The sequence below is a fragment of the Scatophagus argus genome, chromosome 1, assembly GCF_020382885.2.
Source record: "Scatophagus argus isolate fScaArg1 chromosome 1, fScaArg1.pri, whole genome shotgun sequence".
Classification (NCBI taxonomy): Eukaryota; Metazoa; Chordata; class Actinopteri; family Scatophagidae; genus Scatophagus; species Scatophagus argus.
The window spans coordinates 1,084,141-1,105,168 of NC_058493.1; the positions used below are offsets into that span (position 1 = coordinate 1,084,141).

At 40.9% G+C, this 21,028-nt stretch overlaps 1 protein-coding gene across 2 annotated transcripts in view; it reads right to left on the reverse strand.

The window, feature by feature from the left end:
* Window positions 1-509: 509 nt before the first annotated feature.
* ccdc102a (coiled-coil domain containing 102A) overlaps window positions 510-21,028 on the reverse strand; it is a 50,593-nt gene continuing 30,074 nt past the window's right edge. Inside the window, exons 5-10 of one of the 2 annotated variants that reach the window (XM_046385978.1) lie at window positions 20,876-20,984; window positions 18,787-18,903; window positions 18,178-18,387; window positions 11,589-11,759; window positions 6,656-6,759; window positions 510-2,029 (exon numbers count right to left, since the gene is read on the reverse strand). In XM_046385978.1, coding sequence (XP_046241934.1) covers window positions 1,897-2,029; window positions 6,656-6,759; window positions 11,589-11,759; window positions 18,178-18,387; window positions 18,787-18,903; window positions 20,876-20,984 — 844 coding nt within the window. In that variant the 3' untranslated portion in view covers window positions 510-1,896. Of the gene's footprint in view, window positions 2,030-3,128; window positions 4,273-6,655; window positions 6,760-11,588; window positions 11,760-18,177; window positions 18,388-18,786; window positions 18,904-20,875; window positions 20,985-21,028 lie in introns of those variants that run through there. The other variant, XM_046386051.1, reaches the window with a different exon arrangement.

The following is a 21,028-nucleotide window of genomic DNA, read 5'->3' on the forward strand; positions in this document are numbered from 1 at the left end:
ACCTGCTCCAGAGTGTACTGAACCTCAGACTGGTGTGAAGGTTTATCTTCCAACAGGACAGTGACCCTAAGCATACAGCCAACATCACAAAGGAGTGGCTTTGGTTCAACTCTGTGAATGTCCTTGAGTGGCCCAGTCAGAGCCCAGACTTGAACCCTACTGAGCATCTCTGTAGAGATCGGAAAATACCTATGTACTGACGCTCCCCATCCAACCTGATGGAGCTTGAGAGGTTCGGCATTGAAGAGTTGGAGAAATGGCCCAAAAATAAGTGTGCCAAGCTTATAGGATCATACTCAATAAAACTTGAGGCTGTAATTGCTGTCAAAGGGGCTTCAACAAAGTATTGATCACAGGATGTGAATACTTACGTACATGTTATAGTTTTTTTTTTTTTTTTTTAATTTTTAATAAATTTGCAAAAAAATTCAAGCAAACCTGTTTCACTTTGTCATTATGAGGTATTTTGTGTAGAATTTTGAGGGAAAAAAATGAATTTAATCCATTTTGAAATGGGACTGTAACGCAACAAAATGTGCAAAAAGAGAAGCGGTGTGAATACTTTCTGGATGCACTGTACCACATAAAATTTATTGTGACATTTTTTTATTGTCATGGAGCAACTCCAGCATTGCTGAGAACACATTACATCATGAAATGATAATGTCTAATACATGTACATGAGAGTATAAGTGCCACACAATTTGTGAATACACCTCTACTGTTAGGAGAGCTAGGAGAAGTTTTATATGATTGGTGCTTTGGGTCACTGTGCTATATTCTGTGTTAGTCTATGATGTGTGAAAAGCCACATTGGATTGGTTCAGGTCTCAAGTTCAGCAGTACCAGGCATGTTCGGCCCGGGTAAGGACCAGGTACAGGTGCAGAACTCTTGGCTCTTTTGTACTCTTCCTTCATTCCACAATTTTAGCATGCATCTAAACACAGTCATTATGCTATTGACCCAAAATGCAGCCCCAGTAGCAAATATTAACCATATTTGCTACTGGGCATAGTGGAACTGACTCAGTTTGAGCATAGACTGATTGGGCAGTGGCAAACAGAAAACCGATGAAGACAGGAAGCTCCTGCACCACATATAATATGGTTGTAATTTAATCCATCTTGCAACTATAATGAAGCTAAAAGTTGTGTAGTGTGCTCCCAGCACTGGTTGTGACTTTTAAATACATAAGAAAAAGACTTTGGAACTTTGATATTAGGGAAAAAATACTTTTGACAGGCCATTTTTAGTGACATGTCAGAAACGCTTTTAAGCTCAAAGGGAACACGCTTTTTCCTCACAGCCATGAACAAAGTATTAATACTGGTGATGCAGATGTCGGGCTGGGGCCTGTTTGAATACAGTAGCACAGTTTAAATGGGACATCTGTAATGCTCGTGATGATATGAGGTAAGAATTGGTGAGTACTTTGAAAAGGGTGTCACCTGTCAGCCTCTTCTTGAAAATAGTTGAAGTAAGGATCCTTTCATTCAGCATTAGACTGTCTGGATGTCCTGATCATGTCTGTTGCACACGTGCTTGGGTTGATCATGTTGCTGTGTCTCTCTTTATCAAAGTATACCCAAGCATGTTTGACTCTCTTTCTCTTTGAATGTGTGTGCATGAGTTCGGCATAAGGCTTAGATGTGTGCTTATCATACTGCTGGTGTAGCCTTTGTCACATCACCTCCTACATGTTAATGAACAATCACGTGATTTCTTTATGTCTCCTCAAAAAGGGGACCAATTAAAACTTGCCGTTGAGGAGAAAACAGCACTGCCATTACTGTAGATCCAAAATTTCCCTCAAAGAGCAACAATATTCACCTTCATTATGTGACTGATGATAATTGTTTACAAGTATATCCTGTATCACGCTGTGCGTGTGTGTGTCATGGGATCTGGAGCTGCAGTTCTTCATCCTCCTCGTCCATATCACTGGCTGGGCCGTCTGGATTTTCAGGACTGAACCGAGCAGTTCGCATCTTCCCGAACAGACCAGGATTCTGCTGCTGCCGACGCAGCCTGAGAGTCAGGGAGAGAGACAGAGAGATACAGACAAAGAGATAAGGCATTTTTACATTAGACACATCAGGTGTTCCTGTGTATGTGTGTGCATACGTGTGTATGTCTATAAGTGAATGTGCATCTATATGCATAAATGTGGCAACAGCTTGTGGAAGGTATTTTTCTATTCCAGCATGACTGTGCCTCAGTACACAAAGCAGGGTCCGTAAGGACATGGTTGGATGAGTTTGGTGTGGAAGAACTTGACTGGCCCACACAGAGCCCTGACCTCAACCCCCCAAGTGTCCCAATACTTTTGTCTATATAGTGTATGTAACACATTATGAAATTATCATTTATGTGAACACATAAAGCTAAATAGTTTCAGTTTGATAATTAGGCCTACTATGGTGGGCGAGTTTATGACTGGTTATGCTGTCCTGCACTGTTTCACATTCAGTTTGAGGATCATAAGCTTAGGCTCAATCACTACTACAGTGGTGTCAGCAAAAGAAAAAGGATAAAGGAAATGGCCTGTTGGAATTTCTGCACAGACATATCTCTGGAATGGAGACTGCGAGTCACACCTTTTCGCCCAACATCAGTACCTGATCCCACTATTGCTCTACTGTCTAAATGGACAAAAATTCCCACAGAAACACTCCAAAATCTTGTGGAAAGTCTTCCCAAAGCTGTGTATGCATTTACAATGCAATGTAATTAAAGCCTTACACCCTGTTGCTGTAATGGTCAGGTATCCCAATACACCACTGTGTACACCATTACACCCACAGAAACAGCAATACAAAAGAAAGAAGGTATGCACTTGGTGTTATGCATTTCAGTTGGGACCAAAGTGGTGGGACAGCGAGCTAACCCATGATACTGTCTCTTGACCTCCACTGCTTGCATGGCTAAAAACAACAGCTGTAAAAATATATCTCTGATAATCACAATCAATTACGTCAATGCATAAAAGTCAGTTATGACAGCAGCAAACTAGCACCTTAATGACAGTTAGCAATATGCTGTGGTAGTAATGGGTTTTATTAGATGCCATGAGTGGGACTCAAACTGAAACTCTATGAGTAACAACCTTAGTTTTTGTACTGATAGTACTGGTAGCTCTTGAATGAGGTAAACATACACTAACATACACTCGGGTATTCCTAAACTTAATTTCCATCTTAAGCAAATTCCCCTTAAGGTATGCCCCTATGTTACAAAAATTACCCATCATTATAACATTTGAGATAACTTCTCAGAGTATCTATTCAAAAAATACCCCAAATTTCATCCACACCGACATTTCAGTCTGCTGGTTGTCCTGGGGGCGCGGATGCCATTGCTAGCCAACACTTTGCTGCGTTCACAGTTGCATGTAGAAGTGGGAAACATCAAACATTAAAGTGTGGCTGTTGAACTGCAAAATCTGACACAGTTTCTTGCTCTTATACTGAGATTGGTGGCTTGCCTAAAACCGAATAGAACCTAACCAATGGCGTCAGTTTTTTCACTGCCCATAATGTGAAAATGGTGTATAGAAAGCAAGGAGTCTTACTTCTCACAGACTCTCAGGTCCAGGAATGTTTATTGTCAATAACCACAGAATTGCATTTGTGTGTCTTGTAAAATACAACAGAAAAAAAAGAAAGGAAAAGAAGAATTAAAGCTTCAAGTAAAGAAACCACAGCTGTAAAGTGAAAGACAACATGTTAGATAAAAACACCCAGCATGCAGCTCTGAATATGAAGCCTCCCCACCCCCACGATATTCTGATTGGTCATTTCATATCAGAAATGTGGGGGGTTTGGCATCAGACCCATGTTGAGGGTCTAAAATGTGACATCATCAATTTGTATAGAATGTAACTATGGATTGTATTTTCACATTACAACTTTCTTGCATTTTGATTTAATACATTTTCCTCAAACCAGTATTTTATTATGTTTTAGTACATTTGATGAGCAAATATTATATTATTATTATATATGTAATTTGTAACAATTTGCAACACTAGTCTCTGAGAAACTGAATGGGGAAAAAAAACAGAAACAAAGAAAAGCTTAACCTACACCCTCTACAAGAAAACACAGATACGTGTCAGTCTCTGAAGCTGTTACCATGCCGACACGCCTGTCACTCCTCTACAGAGCAGAGCAACAAGAGAGCTCTCTGTTACTGGGGTAACCTGCACCTGGAAGCTTGCTCATTGGCTGCCCAGCAGTGGATCAGTGATGTGGAAAAATGTGGCGAGAACGCTGAGGGAGATTCAGACAGCAAGGAAGTGAGGACTGTGCAAAGCTGCTAGACTGAAAGATGGGCAATACACACATAAAGCAGCAAATAAAATATAAATAGCAAAAAAGTGAGTGCTGAAGCTCACAGCTTGTCAGCTTCATATCACACATACATCTGAACATGGTGTGTGAACATGGTGCTGCTGTTAAACATGACATCAGTAAGTAAAAAAAAAAAAAATCCAATTTCACATAAGGCTTTTGGTAAGATGCTCCACGTTTCTGTGGAGTTTGATAACAAGATGCTACTGTGAACATTTTATTGTGTGTCTTGCCTTCTGGATTGCTAGAGTAACTTAAACCGCATTTTGGGAGTTATGTTTGAGTTGATAAGGCACCCAAAATAAATTCAACAGTGTATTTGGAAAGCACCAGTGCTAGCAGTAAGAACAGCACTGATGTCTACAAGCGAGAACTTAGCTATGCCGTCTAACGTTATGTTACACACCACACCACTTTAGTATAACACCTCACTGGGTGTGAATGTTCACTCCACCCTATGTTCTTCATTTTCAAGTTCCAAAAAAGTCTTTCAAATATCAAAATATTCAGCTCAGAAAGGACATTCAGGGTATTGCTTTTCTGTGAAAATGTCTCCATTAAAATGAATGGATGGAGTATGAGTTTACAGTAGTGAGCACTGACTTTGTGTTTGAGGATGACATCACTGCTAGAGTGGAGGGGAATGAAAAATTATTAATTAATTATTAATCATTATTAATGAATTATTTATATATAACTATCAAATGCTCTCATTCCTACAATATTTACTCCACATACCTAATTTTTACATGAAAAACATGGAAAAATTTGTGCAGCTTCTAGCCATGTTAATGTAATCAACCAGACACTTTTATTTGTGACTTTTTTATTTGTGTCAAATTTTATGGAGAATATCAGAGTGACGGTTTTTTGAATTGCTCTAAAATTCATAGTTGAGGTGGATTGTACAGAATTTTTTTGCAACAGCAACTTCTGAGGATTCTCAAACTGAAGTCATTAGAACGATGTGACCCCGGGTTTTTGACAAAACCTGCCAGTTCATAGGTTAAAATGTGCATAATTCTCACTCTGTGAGCCAACTCAACACAAACAAGTGGCGATCACCTGGCAACCACTGTCTGCACTGTCTGCACTGCTGGCACAGCTTGCAGGATGTCAGTGACTTCCTGATAATGGAAACATACTAAGTAGTTCCAGTCAAACTGCCTGTTCAGCATTCTAAATGAATACTCTGGCTGCAGATTCCTCAACATTAGAAATAAATTACATGAAAAAAAAATAATGTGAGTGTAGTCCTTCAGTGTCTCGTCCTCACCACAGGATGGCGACTGTAACACACAACACTATGCCTCTCTGAACTTAGTTCGTAAACTATCTCATAAATAATCATGTCACATCCCATTCACTGTTTAATGCTTTACTTCAGACTGCAGCCAACAGTATACGATGATGTGTTTGTGAAAATCTTGAGAATGATTTGTGGACAGTAACATGGCTGGATAGCTAGACAGTCTTGTTGTTAAACATACTGTTGAATTACGTACTGTTTCTGAACTGTATGCAACATTATTGAACGTGAATCTCACTAGCATAACATTAGCTTTCTGGCCAGCTGGAGTGGAACAGACTGGAGATATCTCTCATTGCCAAGGTTTGTCCTGTTTATGGGAGGGGTGAACAATGTTTCCATTGCATTAGAACCTTTTGAGATGGAAATGATTGTTCAGAGACTGGTGTTTGACCAGTTGACCTGCCAACACCTGATCAGGTGTTAGCAGGGAATTAGAGTTACAGCTTTTGAAAATGCTAAATGCATTAAAATAGAAATTAATGGTCTCATCTGTTTTTCTTTAAGTGAACATGGTATAAGCAGAATAATGCCCTTTGAGGTGTCCATAGTGAGGAATTAATGGCTTAATTTGTTGCAATGGACACCTAATCTGACATTATCCCTTATTTAACATCTATCATGTATGGGTTCAAGAGAACAATTGTGTTACAGTGTGTGTGTGTATGGGTAAGTGAATTCCTGTAGTTGTGGGGACAAAAATATGTTTACATAGTCACATTGTGAGGACCTGCCTTACCTATGAGGACAAAATGCAAGTCTCCCACAACGTAAATGACTAAATATTAGGGTGAGAACTTGTTTTAAGGTTAAGTTGAAGCTAGGGATAGGTTAAGGTCAGGGATAAGGCAAGTAATGTTTATTGTTATAGTTCGGTGGTGGTTAAGCCTCTAGGAAATTATTGTAAGTCTATGTAATGTGAAGACTGAGACCACAGTGTGTGTGTGTGTGTGTGTGTGTGTGTGTGTGTGTGTGTGTGTGTGCGTGCCATACCTTGACTGTAAGTGTTCCAATTGAACCTGCAGGTTCTCCGTCTGCTCCACCTGTTCATCCAGAGACCGCTGCAGCTTCCTTGTCTGGTTATGAGACTCGTCCAACTGAAAACACAAAAACACATTTTTTGCGGTGGGTTTAGTTCAATAATGTAATAAAGTGTAATAAATTCTGGGTATAGGTGAGGGTTTTAGGGTTGACTGTCAAAGGAAGAGATTGTCTGAAGAGTGCTGAAGAGAGAGTGAAGCATACCAAGCCTTACTGTTTTGCATGGAAGCTCAGACATGGGAATAGTCTGCTAATGCTAACAATCACTGACAGGTCAGGACAGACCACTGTCCATGACACGTGTCCATGCTCTAAACCGTACTGTACTGCATCTGATCTGTAGATCATGTCCAGTGTGTGACAAAGGACATCATGTGGCTGGTATGGGTTCCAGCTGAAACTGGGGTTGGTAAACTATTGTCGAGGCATTTTTGTAGAAAATCTCTTAACATCTCAAAAGCAATAAATCAAATTCTCTGATAAAAATGTAAAAAAAAAAGTTTGGCGTCTGTTCCTGTTGGAGATCTGTAATAAGCCAATTCCAATCACAAATGAAATGACTGCCTGTGGGTGAGCACGCTGCCCGTGCTCTCAGTGCACACATTTATGGAAATTACTAGAGAGATTAGCAATCTAGCTGCACAACACTGACTGACTGAAATTTCCCAAGAGAAGCATGCTAGCTTAACTGCTGTGGACACTGACAATAGTTATCTTCATTACTGACATTTATTATGATAATGTTAGGCACTTTCTAACATGTGAATGATACATGCAGTAGGCAGCTGGATGTGATTAGCTTTGACAAAGATGTGCTGCACTTCCACAACCACAGAGAGGTGGAAACTAACACCACTAAAATACCTGCTGTTTGAGCATGGTGGTGGAAATGCTTATTTTGATTGTATTTATATGGTTGAGGTATTTAAAAGGGTTATTTATTTATTTATGTACTTCTTGTACTATAAAGGCCAAGAGAGTTCATTGAATGTGGTGAACTTGTGAACTCGTCATTGTATTCGGGTACTTCACGTTCATGTGTTTTGGAGAAGTGGCTTTCGAGGAAGGCCTGAAGCAAGGGGGTTGAATATTTTTGGTTGAATAAAAATGTAGTTACTTTGTTTGTTTCTCCACTGTTACCAATCCTAACTTTAAGAGTGAAATCTAACCCTAATCTAAAATGGTTAAGGGAAAATTCTGCTATTTATTTAAACTAGGTCGAATCCTCCCTGTTAGGACTGCTTTTAAGATAAGATAAGATAAGATAAGATAAGATAAGATAAGGGTTAGGGTTAGGGACGAACTTTATTGATTTCTGTTACGTGCCATTGTATATTTTGCTGTCCCTTGTATGTGTGTCTGTCTGTGTTCTAGGTGCAGTTTCCTGAGAGATGATGCAGGGCCCCTGCATCAAGCTGTGGGTGCAGCCTATATAAGTGGCTCTTTTCTCCGCCCTCTCTCGCTCTCATCTCCCTGGCACAGGATCCCAGCCTTTGTTTGTGTTACTCATCTTTTGTTGTAAATAAATATGCTTTTCTTGCATCAGATCTAGTATCATTTTCCCTTAATGTGCTGTGACTTTGAGCCGGTCATAACATTTCACAGTGGGGAAATTCACTTGTCTTGGCAGTTCACAAGACCAGAATAGAGTGCAAAAAGCAAAAGGTGTCCAAAACAGTTTCAAAAATAGAAAGAGTTATAAATGAACAATTTAAAATATAACACTGTACAATATACCGCTATACAGGCTATATGCATATCAGCAGAGGGGTAGAAAAGAAGGTAGTGATTGTGGGTAAGTATTACACAGTTCTGTAAGGATAGGGAGGAAATGAGACAAGACAAGACAAGTCAACTTTATTTGTATAGCCCATTTTTACAAGCAGTTTGTCTCAAAGGGCTTAACATAACATCAGCAACATCCTCTGCCCTTCGACCCTCACATCGACTAAGGAAAAACTCCCAGAAAAACCTTTAACAGGAAAAAAAAAATGAGGACTACACTGTTGAGTTGTACAGTCTAACAGCAGTGGGAATGAAGGACCTGTGGTACCACTTCTTCCTACACTGAGGGTGTAGCAGTTTGCCGCTGAAGGAGCTGTTCAGAGCCTCCACTGTCTGATGCAAAGGGTGAGAGGTGTTGTCTATGATGGATGTCAGCTTGGCTTGTCCTCCTCTCACCCACCTCCTCCACGGAGTCCAGTGGGCAGCCCAGGACAGAGCTGGCCCTCCTGACCAGCTTGTCCAGTCTCTTCCTGTCCCGGTCAGTGCTGCCCGTTCCCAACAGACCACAGCGTAGTGAACAGTAGGGGCCACCACAGAGTCATAAAATGTCTGTAGCAGGGGCCTGTACACTGCAAGTATCTCCTCAGAAGGTGGAGGCAACTTTGGCCCTTCTTGTACAGGGCATCAGTGTTATGTGACCAGTCCAATTTATTGTTGAGGTAAACACCCAAATACTTAAAAATGTCCACAATCTCAATGTCCGAGCCCTGGATGTTGACTGGTGTATGTGGTAATGTCCTTCTCCGGAAGTCAATCACCATCTCCTTTGTTTTTCTGGTGTTTAAGCACAGGTGGTTACACCTGTCCACAATGACTGACCTGTACTCCGTCTCATTCCCCTCAGACACACAGCCAACAATGGCTGAGTCGAGAACTTCTAGAGATCACATCTGCTGGTGTTGTAGGTGAAGTCCGAGGTGTAGAGGGTGAAGAGGAAAGGTGAGAGTACTGTTCCCTGGGGGGCCCCCGTGCTGCAGACCACCACTTCAGACACACAGTTATGCAGTCTCACATACTGTGGCCTGTTGGTGAGGTAGTCGATGATCCAAGCAGCCAAATGTTCATCCACTCCTGCTCTCTCCAGCTTCCCTCTCAGCAGCACTGGTTGAATTGTACTGAATGCGCTTCAGAAGTGAAAAGACATTCTCACAGCGCTCCCAGCACTCTCCAGGTGAGTCAGTGCCCGGTGCAACAGGTAGATGATAGCGCCATCCACACTGATGTTCGCCCTGTAGGTAAACCGCATCCATTGCTGTGCTCACCACAGAGTGAAGGGGTGATGCTGACAGTGGTGGAGGGGGCTGGTGTGAAGTGGTGTGAAGACAAGGGGGTGATGGGAGGTGAGGGTGAACATGGTGATGGTGGCGGTAGTATCTGCTGGCCTGGAGATGTGTGAAGAGGGGAGAGGAAGGGTGGCAGAGGGGATGGGGTAGGAATTAAATTTGTTGAAAAACAGGTTGAGTTCGCACTGAAGGCTCTTCTTCTCCACTCTGTCCCCAGAAAAGAAAGCCCTCTTCTTCTGGTTCAGCAGGGCTTTAGGCTCAGGGGTCACCCAGGGCTTGTTGTTGGAGAAACACCGTACCCTCTTGGTTGGCAAATTGTTCTCCACACAGAAGTTGATGTAGTCTGTGATGCAGTCGGTCAGGCCATGGATGTCATCACCATGAGAGCTGTAAAGTGTCTCCCAGTCTGTGGTTTGGAAACGTCTCTCACTGGTCTCATCAGTCCACACTTTCACAGACTTCTTCTGTGCAGGCTGTCTTCTCACCTTGGCTGTGTATTCAGCAGATGGATTCAGCAGATGAACGTCCTGTTGACCCTGGTGTGGCATTTCACACACTGTGTGAATGTAAGATAAGGTAAGAAGATAATGAAACCTTTATTTGCCCCACAAAGGGGGGAAAGTGGAAGATGGAGAGGCTTGACTGAAGTCCCCGCTGATGAGCAGGAGGGACTGTGGGTGCTGTGTTTGCATCCTGGTCACTGCACTGTGGAGCAACTCACAGGCGGCTGCTGTGTTGGCAGAGGGAGGGATGTACACATTTCAGTATACCGTGTTTCAGCAGTGTGGTCTCAGTATTCCAGTCCATTCAGCCAGGTCTCAGCAAAACACATAAGGATGCACTCCCTGTACACCCTCTGCAGCCGTAAGCTCATTGGTCTTATTGGAGAGGGAACAGACATTTCCCATAATAACAGAGAGTAAATATGGTCTGTTTCCTCTCCTTATTACCTTGCTTGCACTCTCCACCTCCATTAGAGAGATTCAGGAGGATGACTCCAGGATAGTACTGCAAGCTTTCCAAAGCTTTCCAAATAAATAACATTTCAAATGCCTCTTGTCTCTTTATATCACAGAAAATGCAATGTAGCTTAGCTGTTTCAGCTAACTGAAATCCAGGGCAAATCTGGTAATGTATCAATGTAATATGTGTTATACAGATGATTGTACTTTGTTATAGAATGAGATGTGCACATAATAAATAAAAAATGTAAAATTTATTTGGAAAGCTTTAGGGGACCTGGGCTTGCTGTGATATATACTATGTTTACCAGTTGTTCTGCTTTGAGTTGTTTTTCCCGACTCTCTACAACCGAGGTGTTGAGTGTCATGTTAGCATAAGTACAAGGGATAAGCAGGTACACTATTATCTGTACATGTTCAGCCAGCTAGATTATCTATGTCCTTAAACTGGAAACAGGTGGGACTAACTGTAAATTGTTCATTTAAGCTAATTGCTATGGGTTGATCAGAAGTTGCAATATTTATTTATTTAAATTATTAAAAAAAATAAATAAATGAATGAAAAACATCAGCCAGCTACTCAGTGAGGATTTTCCTTCATCAAAAGTATGTTCAATTTACTTGTCCTCAAAAAGTCCTCAAAATTACAGGTACCAGACACTTATTTCAGAGTACACTCAGGTTGAAAAATGGTGGAATTTTTCTTTAAGAACAGGTTACAATTTTGGCCATGAGAAACTAAAATGCCTTCATTAAAAGCTTCATTCACCACAGAAAATGTCCTCAGAAAAATCTTGTGCAATGTTAGGTTTGTCTGAAAGGCTAGTTGGAAAAAAATGACAACCATGTTCCTACCTCATCTTCAGCCTGTCCCAACTCTTTCTTAAGTTCTTCTACCCTTAGTCGTAACTTTTTGACTTCGGCCTCATGGCTCTCCACCCTCCGGTTGGCGTGGGCAAGCTCTGCTGTCTTCTCTTGGAATTGTTTCTTTAGTTTGGAGTGAACATGACGAAGGTCGGCCAGCTCCTACATACACAGCAGAAAGACAGAAAAGACGGGCTATGAGACTGGAGTTTCCACCACAGTTTTTCTTCAGCTGATAATCTACCAGCTCTCCTGTCTCATTCACTGTTAATCAACGAGTCTTTCAACTAGTAAAACCAATTTATAAAAAACAGAAAGAGATGGCAGGAACTGACAAAGAATTAAGATGATTCAGAAATATATACAGACAAGTAGACAAACAAATGGAAATGACAGAAAGAACTGGAGTTTTGGCTGACTTCTGAGGTCAGTCAGAGTCTGAGCTAAATACACAAACACACACACACACACACAAACATGCATGATGATGATGCAACGTGAAAATTTGCTTCACTTTTGAGGAAGAATACACTTATATGGAATGTTCCCCTTTGCAAAGGTATATTGTCCTTATTACTACAAAGGTCCAGTGTTGCACAAGATAGAGAGTGCAGAATAAAAGGGTTCCTTTGTGGGTTTCTGTACCTGCTTTCTGAAAAACTGTAGCTGCATGAGCCAAACAAATCACAACAGTAACAATCACAAAGACCAGTAACAACATCCAAGAAGTAACAAGCCCCATCATATGAGAAAAATGTAGCCATGCCTCAGCCTCGTGCTGTAATTTTACACTTTGAAATGTCAAAGAACTCATTTGTATTTGTTGCCGTTGACCAATTATACACACTAATGTCAAATGGCCCAAGTCATACTTCAAACGTAACATGATGAAACTGAATGTTCTGTGATAACATATATGATCAAGTATATATTTTAGCCATTGTTTTGAGTAGTTTTCTCCTGCTTTGTGTGTAACAAAATCAGTGTTCATTCATAAATCAGACCAAACACTGCCCATTGGTGTAGAGAATATCAGAAGCGAAGAGCCACCCAGAAGAAGAGAGACTGAAGTGGGAACCAACAGATTCTGCATTGAACAGCAGAGGCCTGCAATGGATTCATTCTAACGTGAATAATTTAATGTTGGTTTTAATTTTAATGAATTACTTTAGATCCCTGGTTTTCATGTTTTTGTTGACATGTTTACAACCAAGTTGGCAAACTCTATAAACATGCAATAATGACAATCAGTGTAAAATGTGTCACATAAATGACATAAATTTACAGCCAAAATTCATGTCTGACTTTACTGAGATGGCTAGTTTTTCCCCAGTGTCCTGCTACTTCATATTCTTGTGGATTTCCCTGAGGTTTGCATCGGTATGAGCAAAGGAAAATGTGCACTTGGAGCTAATGGCATCATCGATAATGCATCACTCACTGCACTTTCATGTACTTTGATTGTGTTGATTCAGCCTCCATCTCCCTCTCACACCTAATGGCTCCCTTGACAGAGCAGCTTACAAAAAGCTTTTCTGTATTTATACAGCAACAGGATAGAGAGAAATCAGATATTTACAGCAACAATGAAAGACAAGCCCAACACAAAGGGAGGAAAATGCATTTAAATTACTTATTTATTTATATTTGTATTTGATGGACCATTTATCTTTATTATAGTTTTCAGTGTGAGCTTTAGCTTATTTATTCTTATTGACAATATTACACGAGCAGAGGTTAGAATAAGAAACTGGCACTTTATTTGTGGTTCAAATAATAACTTTCTTCAGATGTAGTACATGGACACTCTTCCCCTCAGTGAAATTTACATGAGAGAGAGAGAGAGAGAGAGAGAGAGTGAGAGAGAGAGAGAGAGAGAGAGAAAGAGAGAGCAAGAATACTGCAAAGATAAAAAACAATATTAACAGTAAAAATAGTAATGATAGTAGGAGTAATAATTATAACAATTCAGAAATACTAAGTGGTAATGACAGTCATTGGTATCAAGCAGGACCACAGCAAGTGGTTCAAACACGACCCATGTGAACCCGTGAGACAAGAAAGCACAAAGGCTTCGGGAAAGAAGTCAAGTTAATGACATGTATTAATGGAACATGAATGTGTACAGAAGAAGAGTTAGAGGAGGAGAGAGAAGCTCAGTGCATCACAGGAAGACATCAATCTAGGCATATATATCAGCATTACCAGGAGTCAGCCTTGGCCAGCCCAACTGTAAGGTGGACAAAAAGGCCTGGCTTGCAATCTCCGGTCCAGATCATTATAAAGGTGTTGGATGGGGTTGAGGTCAGGAATACACATACACACACACATACAGTGAATAGCAAGATTGGGTTGATAATATGGGCTGCCTGAGACAGTGAGGGAAGAACTTGTGGGCAATGCATCATGTCATGTACTTCAGTATCATGTCCCAGTCCCGCAGAACATTACAATGCTGTCAATGCCAATTGTCGTCCCTCTCAAACCATAGTGTGGACAGTGCTGCAAGCTCATTAAGGACAACAATTGACTCTATTGCCCCACTAAAAAAGAAACACATAAAGCAAACGAGACTAGCGCCATGGTATAATACTGAGGTTCGCATATTAAAGCAAAATGCGCAAAAACTTGAAAGGAAATAGCGTTCCTCCAAACTCATAGAATCTTGCTCAATCTGGCAAGACAGTCTTAGATTATATAGGAAGGCCCTACGGACTGCCAGAGCAGCCTATTACTCAAAATTAATTGAGGATAACAAGAATAACCCCAGGTTTCTGTTCAGCACTGTAGCCAGGCTGACAGAGAGCCATAGTGCTATTGAGCCTTGTATCCCTGTGACCCTTAGCAGCAGTGATTTTATCACCTTTTTTAATAACAAGATCTTAAACATTAGAGACAAAATTCAACACCAACTGACCTGGTACTGATCAACATCCAAACACTGGAGCCTTAGAAACAGCAGCAGAACCAGATAATTATCCTGATTTTCTCCCATTGACCTTCATCAGCTAAATTCATTCATATTTTCATCTAAACCAACAACATGCCTCTTAGACCCCATCCCAACTAAGCTGCTCAAAGAAGTTTTACCCTTACTTAGCACCTGTCTATTAGACATGATCAATCTGTCCCTGATAACAGGCTATGTACCCCAGTCCTTTAAAGTAGCTGTAGTCAAACCTCTCCTTAAAAAACACACACTTGACCCAGAGGTCTTAAGCAACTATAGACCAATATCTAACCTTCCATTTCTTTCCAAGATACTTGAGAGCTTAACCTTCTACAGAGTGATAGTTTATTTGATTTTCAATCTGGCTTTAGAGCTCATCATAGCACAGAAACAGCATTGGTCAAAGTCACAAATGACCTCCTCCTGGCATCAGACAAGGGATTTATCTCTGTCCTTGTACTGTTAGACCTTAGTGCTGCATTTGACACCATCAACCATTCTATCTTAATACACAGATTGGAACACCTAATTGGCATCAAAGGAACTGCATTAAGCTGGTTTCAGTCTTATTTATCAAATCAATCTCAATTTGTTCATGTTAATGATACATCGTCCACACTCACAAAAGTTAGTCACGGAGTTCCCCAACGTTCTGAGCTTGGGTCAGTACTATTCACCCTTTATATGATCCACATCGGTGCCATTATTAGTTTATCATGTTTACTTTCTTACTTTCTGACTCTAACCTCAGCAACTCACCCTGTTTTTCTTGATTTTATTCCTCCATTCATCTTCCTCCCACTCTTTTGCATCTTCATCATCATTGTCTCTTATCTCTAAAATTGTGTTGCCTTTCTGTTCCAACAAAATGTTTGGAAAAATTACTCCTTGAGACTGATTTTGTTAGAATCTTTACTCTCTCTCTCTGTGTGTGTGTGTGTGTGTGTGTGTGTGTGTGTGTGTGTGTGTGTGTGTGTGTAGCATAAACCTAAGAGCATCATAAATAACCCCCTTGGACAGGTGGTAATGGGACCATACTTACACACATACTTGCTGGCACATGAATGGGTCACTGTTAGGACACGCACTCGCGCTCTGAGCAGAGACCCTCACTCAGTCAAAACACACACACACACACACACACACACACACACACACACACACGCACACGTTCCTACATTATTTATAAAACAACTTCACAGTCATTGCTATAAAAGTACAACATGCAGCTGTTCCCAAATAAAGCAATGTATAGACTCCTACAAAAGTAATTTGTCTCACCTATCAATTATGAGCCTCTCGAAGTGTGTGGTGATGTCTGCAGAGACTCTGCCCTCTGCCTGTATTTACTTATCTTCTTAGTACTTTGCAGTGTTGAGACATTTCTGGGCGCCAGCCTGTGTGCAGCACATCCAATTACAGCTGTAAAACTAGAATTACTGCCTTGCGGTTAGAGGCCTCCACACACCAGTCGAATTGCAGTTTCCATCCATATGTGTCCAGACTTATATATGAAGTGATAGAGAGCTTTGTCACATAATGCAGTGAACTTGTCATGGACTATGTTGCTTCAAATATGGATGTTGCTACAAAGAAGTTTCAAATGTAGAGGCTTCACGTACATGTTCGACATGACAGCACAGAAGATCTATACAATCACCACAGTTTCAGTGTGGACACCCAAGATTAGTGTCACCATGTCAGTATCTGACCAAATGTGAAATCTGTAAAAACATGTTTTGAGTTCAGAGTGACATCTGACCACCAAATTCTAATCTGTTCATCCTTGAGTCCAAGTGCCAAAAATTTTGCCAAAATTGAAGAAATTCCCTCAAGGTGTTCATGAGATATCACATTCATAAGAGTGTGATGAATGGACAGAATCAGCCTCTGGCCACAGCTGTCACCATCTTGGAGGCATTTAAACATAACAACCACTTTACAATCAGTTTAAAAAAGTCTCCATTTCTCCCTGGAGTTGATTCACTGCTTTGTTCACAACAGCTCAATCAACCACCACCGCTCTCCCTCTCAACTGTGGAAGAATTGCAGTTTGAATTGTGAGTTTACAAACGGCAAAATATTCTCCTTATCAGGCCTTTCACTTCTGAAAGTGTTCATAGGACATTATTTTGTATGAAATATGTCTCCAAATTGCATATCAGGCAGAAATGTCTTCACCTTGCCAAAGTGCGTGTTGGGTATACCACACCACCTGGTGACCATAGGTGTCATAAAAAGACATCTACGTATGTTGTACTGAATCTGCACATATTCTATTATTCTTTGATAAATATACACTGATCAGCTCCAACATATACCACCAACAGCTGAAATGAAAAACATCAATCATTTGTTTACAATGCAATGTTCTGCAGGGAAACCTTGGGTTGTGGAAATCATGTGGATGTTCATGTGACGACACACACCGCCCACCTAAACACTGCACACCAAATATAACCCCCAACCCCCACGTAAACAGCTCTTCGTGGAGGGTGGGGCCTCTAATACACAGGACCAAAAGGATCCAACATTGCGATTCTGGTAACCACAACATAACCCGAGAGGTCCTACGCCCCTTCCCCTGACAGCACTAGAGGGGCCTCCTGACTGCTGACTGCTGGTACCGAAAAGCTGATAGATGTTAGATAATAGATGTTATATAATTTTATCAGATTGAAGTTGAATTAACGTTATTTCAAATATTAATTGTATTTTTAAAGGTACTACACAAACACAGCTAATGAGCCGTGATTTTATAACAGGCCAAAAGAGAGACTCACTCCATCAGTTTAATCATTCTTGATGTAAGGAGAGTGTTGGTAGCACCAAGTAAAATGATGAGAGGTCAAACAATCACTCAGTTTATTCATTAGTAAATTTTTCAAGCAAAATGAGCAAACATTCCCTTGTTCCACCTTCCACCTTCTTAGATAAGAGGACTTGTTGTTTTTCCTTTTCATATGTAGCAGTGAAGAAAGTATTTTGGGATTTTGATGTTGGATAAAAAAACAAAACAAAACAAAACAAAAACACCACCTAAGCAAAACAAAAAAAACACCACCCTGGGAACATGTTCTCTGAAATGACTTAATGAAGAAAATAAGCCACAGAAATAATTGGTATTTAGTACACGAACTTGAAAGTCCCTTCTGTGTGTCTGTGTGTGTGTCTGGTGTCTTTATTAGTTGCCCCATTTCTCATTCTTTCTCAAGTAATACCATGGTTTCAACACTATACACAAAATACAGTCCGTCTCACCCTCTCTTTTCCAAAACACAGACACAAACACATGCATACATATACATACACACACACATACACTGCTGACAGTGTTCCAATCAGACTAGAGCAGAAATATAACAAATAAAGAGATCTCATCAGTGTGTGTATGCACTGGTGTAGTAAGACAATGATTGTGGGGTTTATTACAGTCTAGATTACTCTGGTAAGGACAGTGCCGTGATAGGTAAAATAAATGGAAACTTTCCTTCAATAGCTTAACAGTATAAAAACCTGAATCAAAGGATTGATGAGACATTTAGGCAGCAGTTTATGATGGGGGGAAAAAACTAATTAGCATGATGAAAGCAATGGGAGGTCAAAAAACACAAGGGCTGTCCTACTCACCTTATTTCTCTCAAACAGCTCACTCTGAATGGCCTTGAGGTCAGTGTCGAGTGCAGAGGCGGCCTGCCGGCGTTTCTTGGCCAGTTGTTCCTCCAGGTCCTCAACCTGAGCCCTTAGCTTCTTATTGTCCCGTTCAAGAGCGAGTTTCTCCGTCTCCAAGCGCTCCCTGCGCCCCCACTCTGCAGCATTTTCTACCTGTAGCCTCTCCATCTGACGAAAAGGTGGAGAGAGCACAAAGGATGGCTGAGGACTCTGCATGATGGTAACATACAGGTTATTCCCTCAACGACATGTCCAGTGGTGCTCAGTCATAAACAGCATAAGGCTGAAGCTATACAGGAAAAAGTCTTGGTGTAAATTACTCTCTCTGCACTGAAAACCACCCTGTTACTAAATCTTGTGTGAAGGGAAGGCATCGCTGTATCGATGAGCTGAACGTCAAAGACAAATTGACATGAGCTGTACTGCAGCCAGCCACCAGGTACCAACCAAGGCATATACAGTCATATATACAGTCAATGCCTTCACCCCACACACCAGCTCTTCACCTGCATGCTGCTGTTAACTTCTCCATGTTACACCTCTTTCTCTACTCTGTAGCCTCCTCACCTCTGCTCGTAGTTCAGCTAGCTTCTTGTCCATACTGGTTCGGGCTCCAAGTTCATCCTCCAAGTCTTCAGATATGCGGCCGAGTTCATCCTGGTGCATTTCTTTCAGCAGGTTCAGCTAAGTGGGTTGTAAAAGGGATGTGTTAAAGTTATGCTCTGAGAAAGAGACAGGACAACTTCAGTGCTCAGTCACCTTCAAACTTTGTAATTGCTTGACATTTAGTGTTATCTACAACTTTGGAAGAAAAGTTTCCTTCTTAAAAGGTAGTCAATTCCAGAACCACACATCTTCTGCAATCTTTAAGTATCTTGGACAACAAGTGTGTATGTAAGGATGAGTCTCCTCTACCACCCCATTTCATCCCTCATTGTTCTTATCTGTGTCCCATCTGCCTCCTCTCCACCTTCAGTCTCCCATTCTACTTCGATCTTCTTCTCTTTCACATGTTTATCTTCAAAATACCCATCATCACCATCTAAACACCTCTCATATGTTCAGACCCATCTCCTTCTCTCTTTATCTCTCCTTATTTTGTCAAATTGGTCTTTTCATTTTGGGAGACTTTCCATGAGAATTGTATATGCTGGGTTCTTTTCTTCAGGTTTACTTTGCCTTCTCTCCACTGTATTTTAACCCTTCGGGCTTGCTGTAGGCAGACATGACACAATAGAAACATGGCTGATGAAAAGATGTTTCCTTTGTGGTTTCATCAATTGCTTTTTGCGTTCACATGGAATTCCCACAATTCTGTTTTGGTTTTCTTTATGTCTGTGGGCTAATCTAACTACATACCACAACAATATGGATAAGGCAAACACAGCAGCTGTCATCTTGTACCAAGTGACAGTTACCCATAATCCAAAGCAGTGAGGTCTGAGATTTCCAGAGGATCTATAGTGTGACCAGAAAGAGGAATGAGGCCTCATCAGAATTGTAGAGAAAACTGGGCCCTCTTTCAAATGAACTCACAATGTGAAATCAAAAAGTCCCTTTTCTGTTGGGACACTTTAATGGGACTGAGTTTGGTTCATTTAAAAAGGACTGCCTAAGCCTCTCCCCTCTGTGGGCTTGGACTGCCCCCAAGTGGTCTAACACTGCCAAAACACTGGTCATGTTATGTCCAGATGACCTACATTTTATGAGTGCAGCTTTGGGTGTGTGACACTCAAGGAGTGTAACAGTGCATAGGCATGTGAAGATTTTATCTTCAGGAATCCATCAATGCAAGACAGATATCAAGGCACAGGGAGAACTTGCAAACTCCACACAGAAGCCTCTTGCTGTGAGGTGACAGTGCTAACCACTGCACCACCATGCTGTCCTGTCAAAGCTTTATTTTTGATAATATATTGCAGAACTACAGATGTATGTATCACTAGAACCATTAATCTCGACAATTTGCATGGACCTAAGAACAACTTAAGTTAAATACACTATATAGTCAAAAGTATCCAGACACACCTCTTTGTGGGGCTATTTCTCAAAGGTTGGGCTCGGCCCCTTACCTCCAGTCAAGGGAAATCTTGATGCTTCAGCATACCTAGACATTTTGGACAATGCTATGCTTTCAACTTTGTGGCAACAGTTCGTTTTAGAAAAACTCAGTTTCTCCAGTTTTTAATTAAAATATGGTTGAGCGAGTACTTGGCTGAAACTGTCCAGACTGTCCAGTGCAGATAGTGTAGTTTTATAACATATCTCAGACATGTTAGTAATGTCTTTGTTCTGTGTTTCCTGTTTTATTTTGTCATTTACCTGTTGTGTTGTCTCCCATCCTAATTAGCATCACCTGTGTTTTGTTTGCCTATTGTATTTTAGTTGTGCTTTATGTCTTTCTTGGTTTTCTTCAGTTTGTTTTGTACTCTTGTGTCATGCGTTCCAGCGATTGCTCTGCATTATTTGTTTCCCTGTTTTGTTTTGTTTTATTTTTGCTTGACTGTTTTGACTTTGCTACTGCTTAATCCCTTGGATTTTGTTTCTCACTTGGCAGGATATACTGTATCATCCTACAACAGATCTGATCCGATGTGTATCTGTTTCAGTAAAATTGTTATTTCTGACTGGCGGAGTGACAGCATTGATGTCTCACCTGTTTGAGGGCCTCTTGTTTGCTCTTGTTGAGCTCCTCATATTTAAGTTTCCACTGACTGAGTTCAGTCTCCAGTCTCTCAATGCTCTTACTCAGTGCAAGCTTGTCTCTGAGGAAGACACAACACACACAACAGTGACTTTCAACACTTAA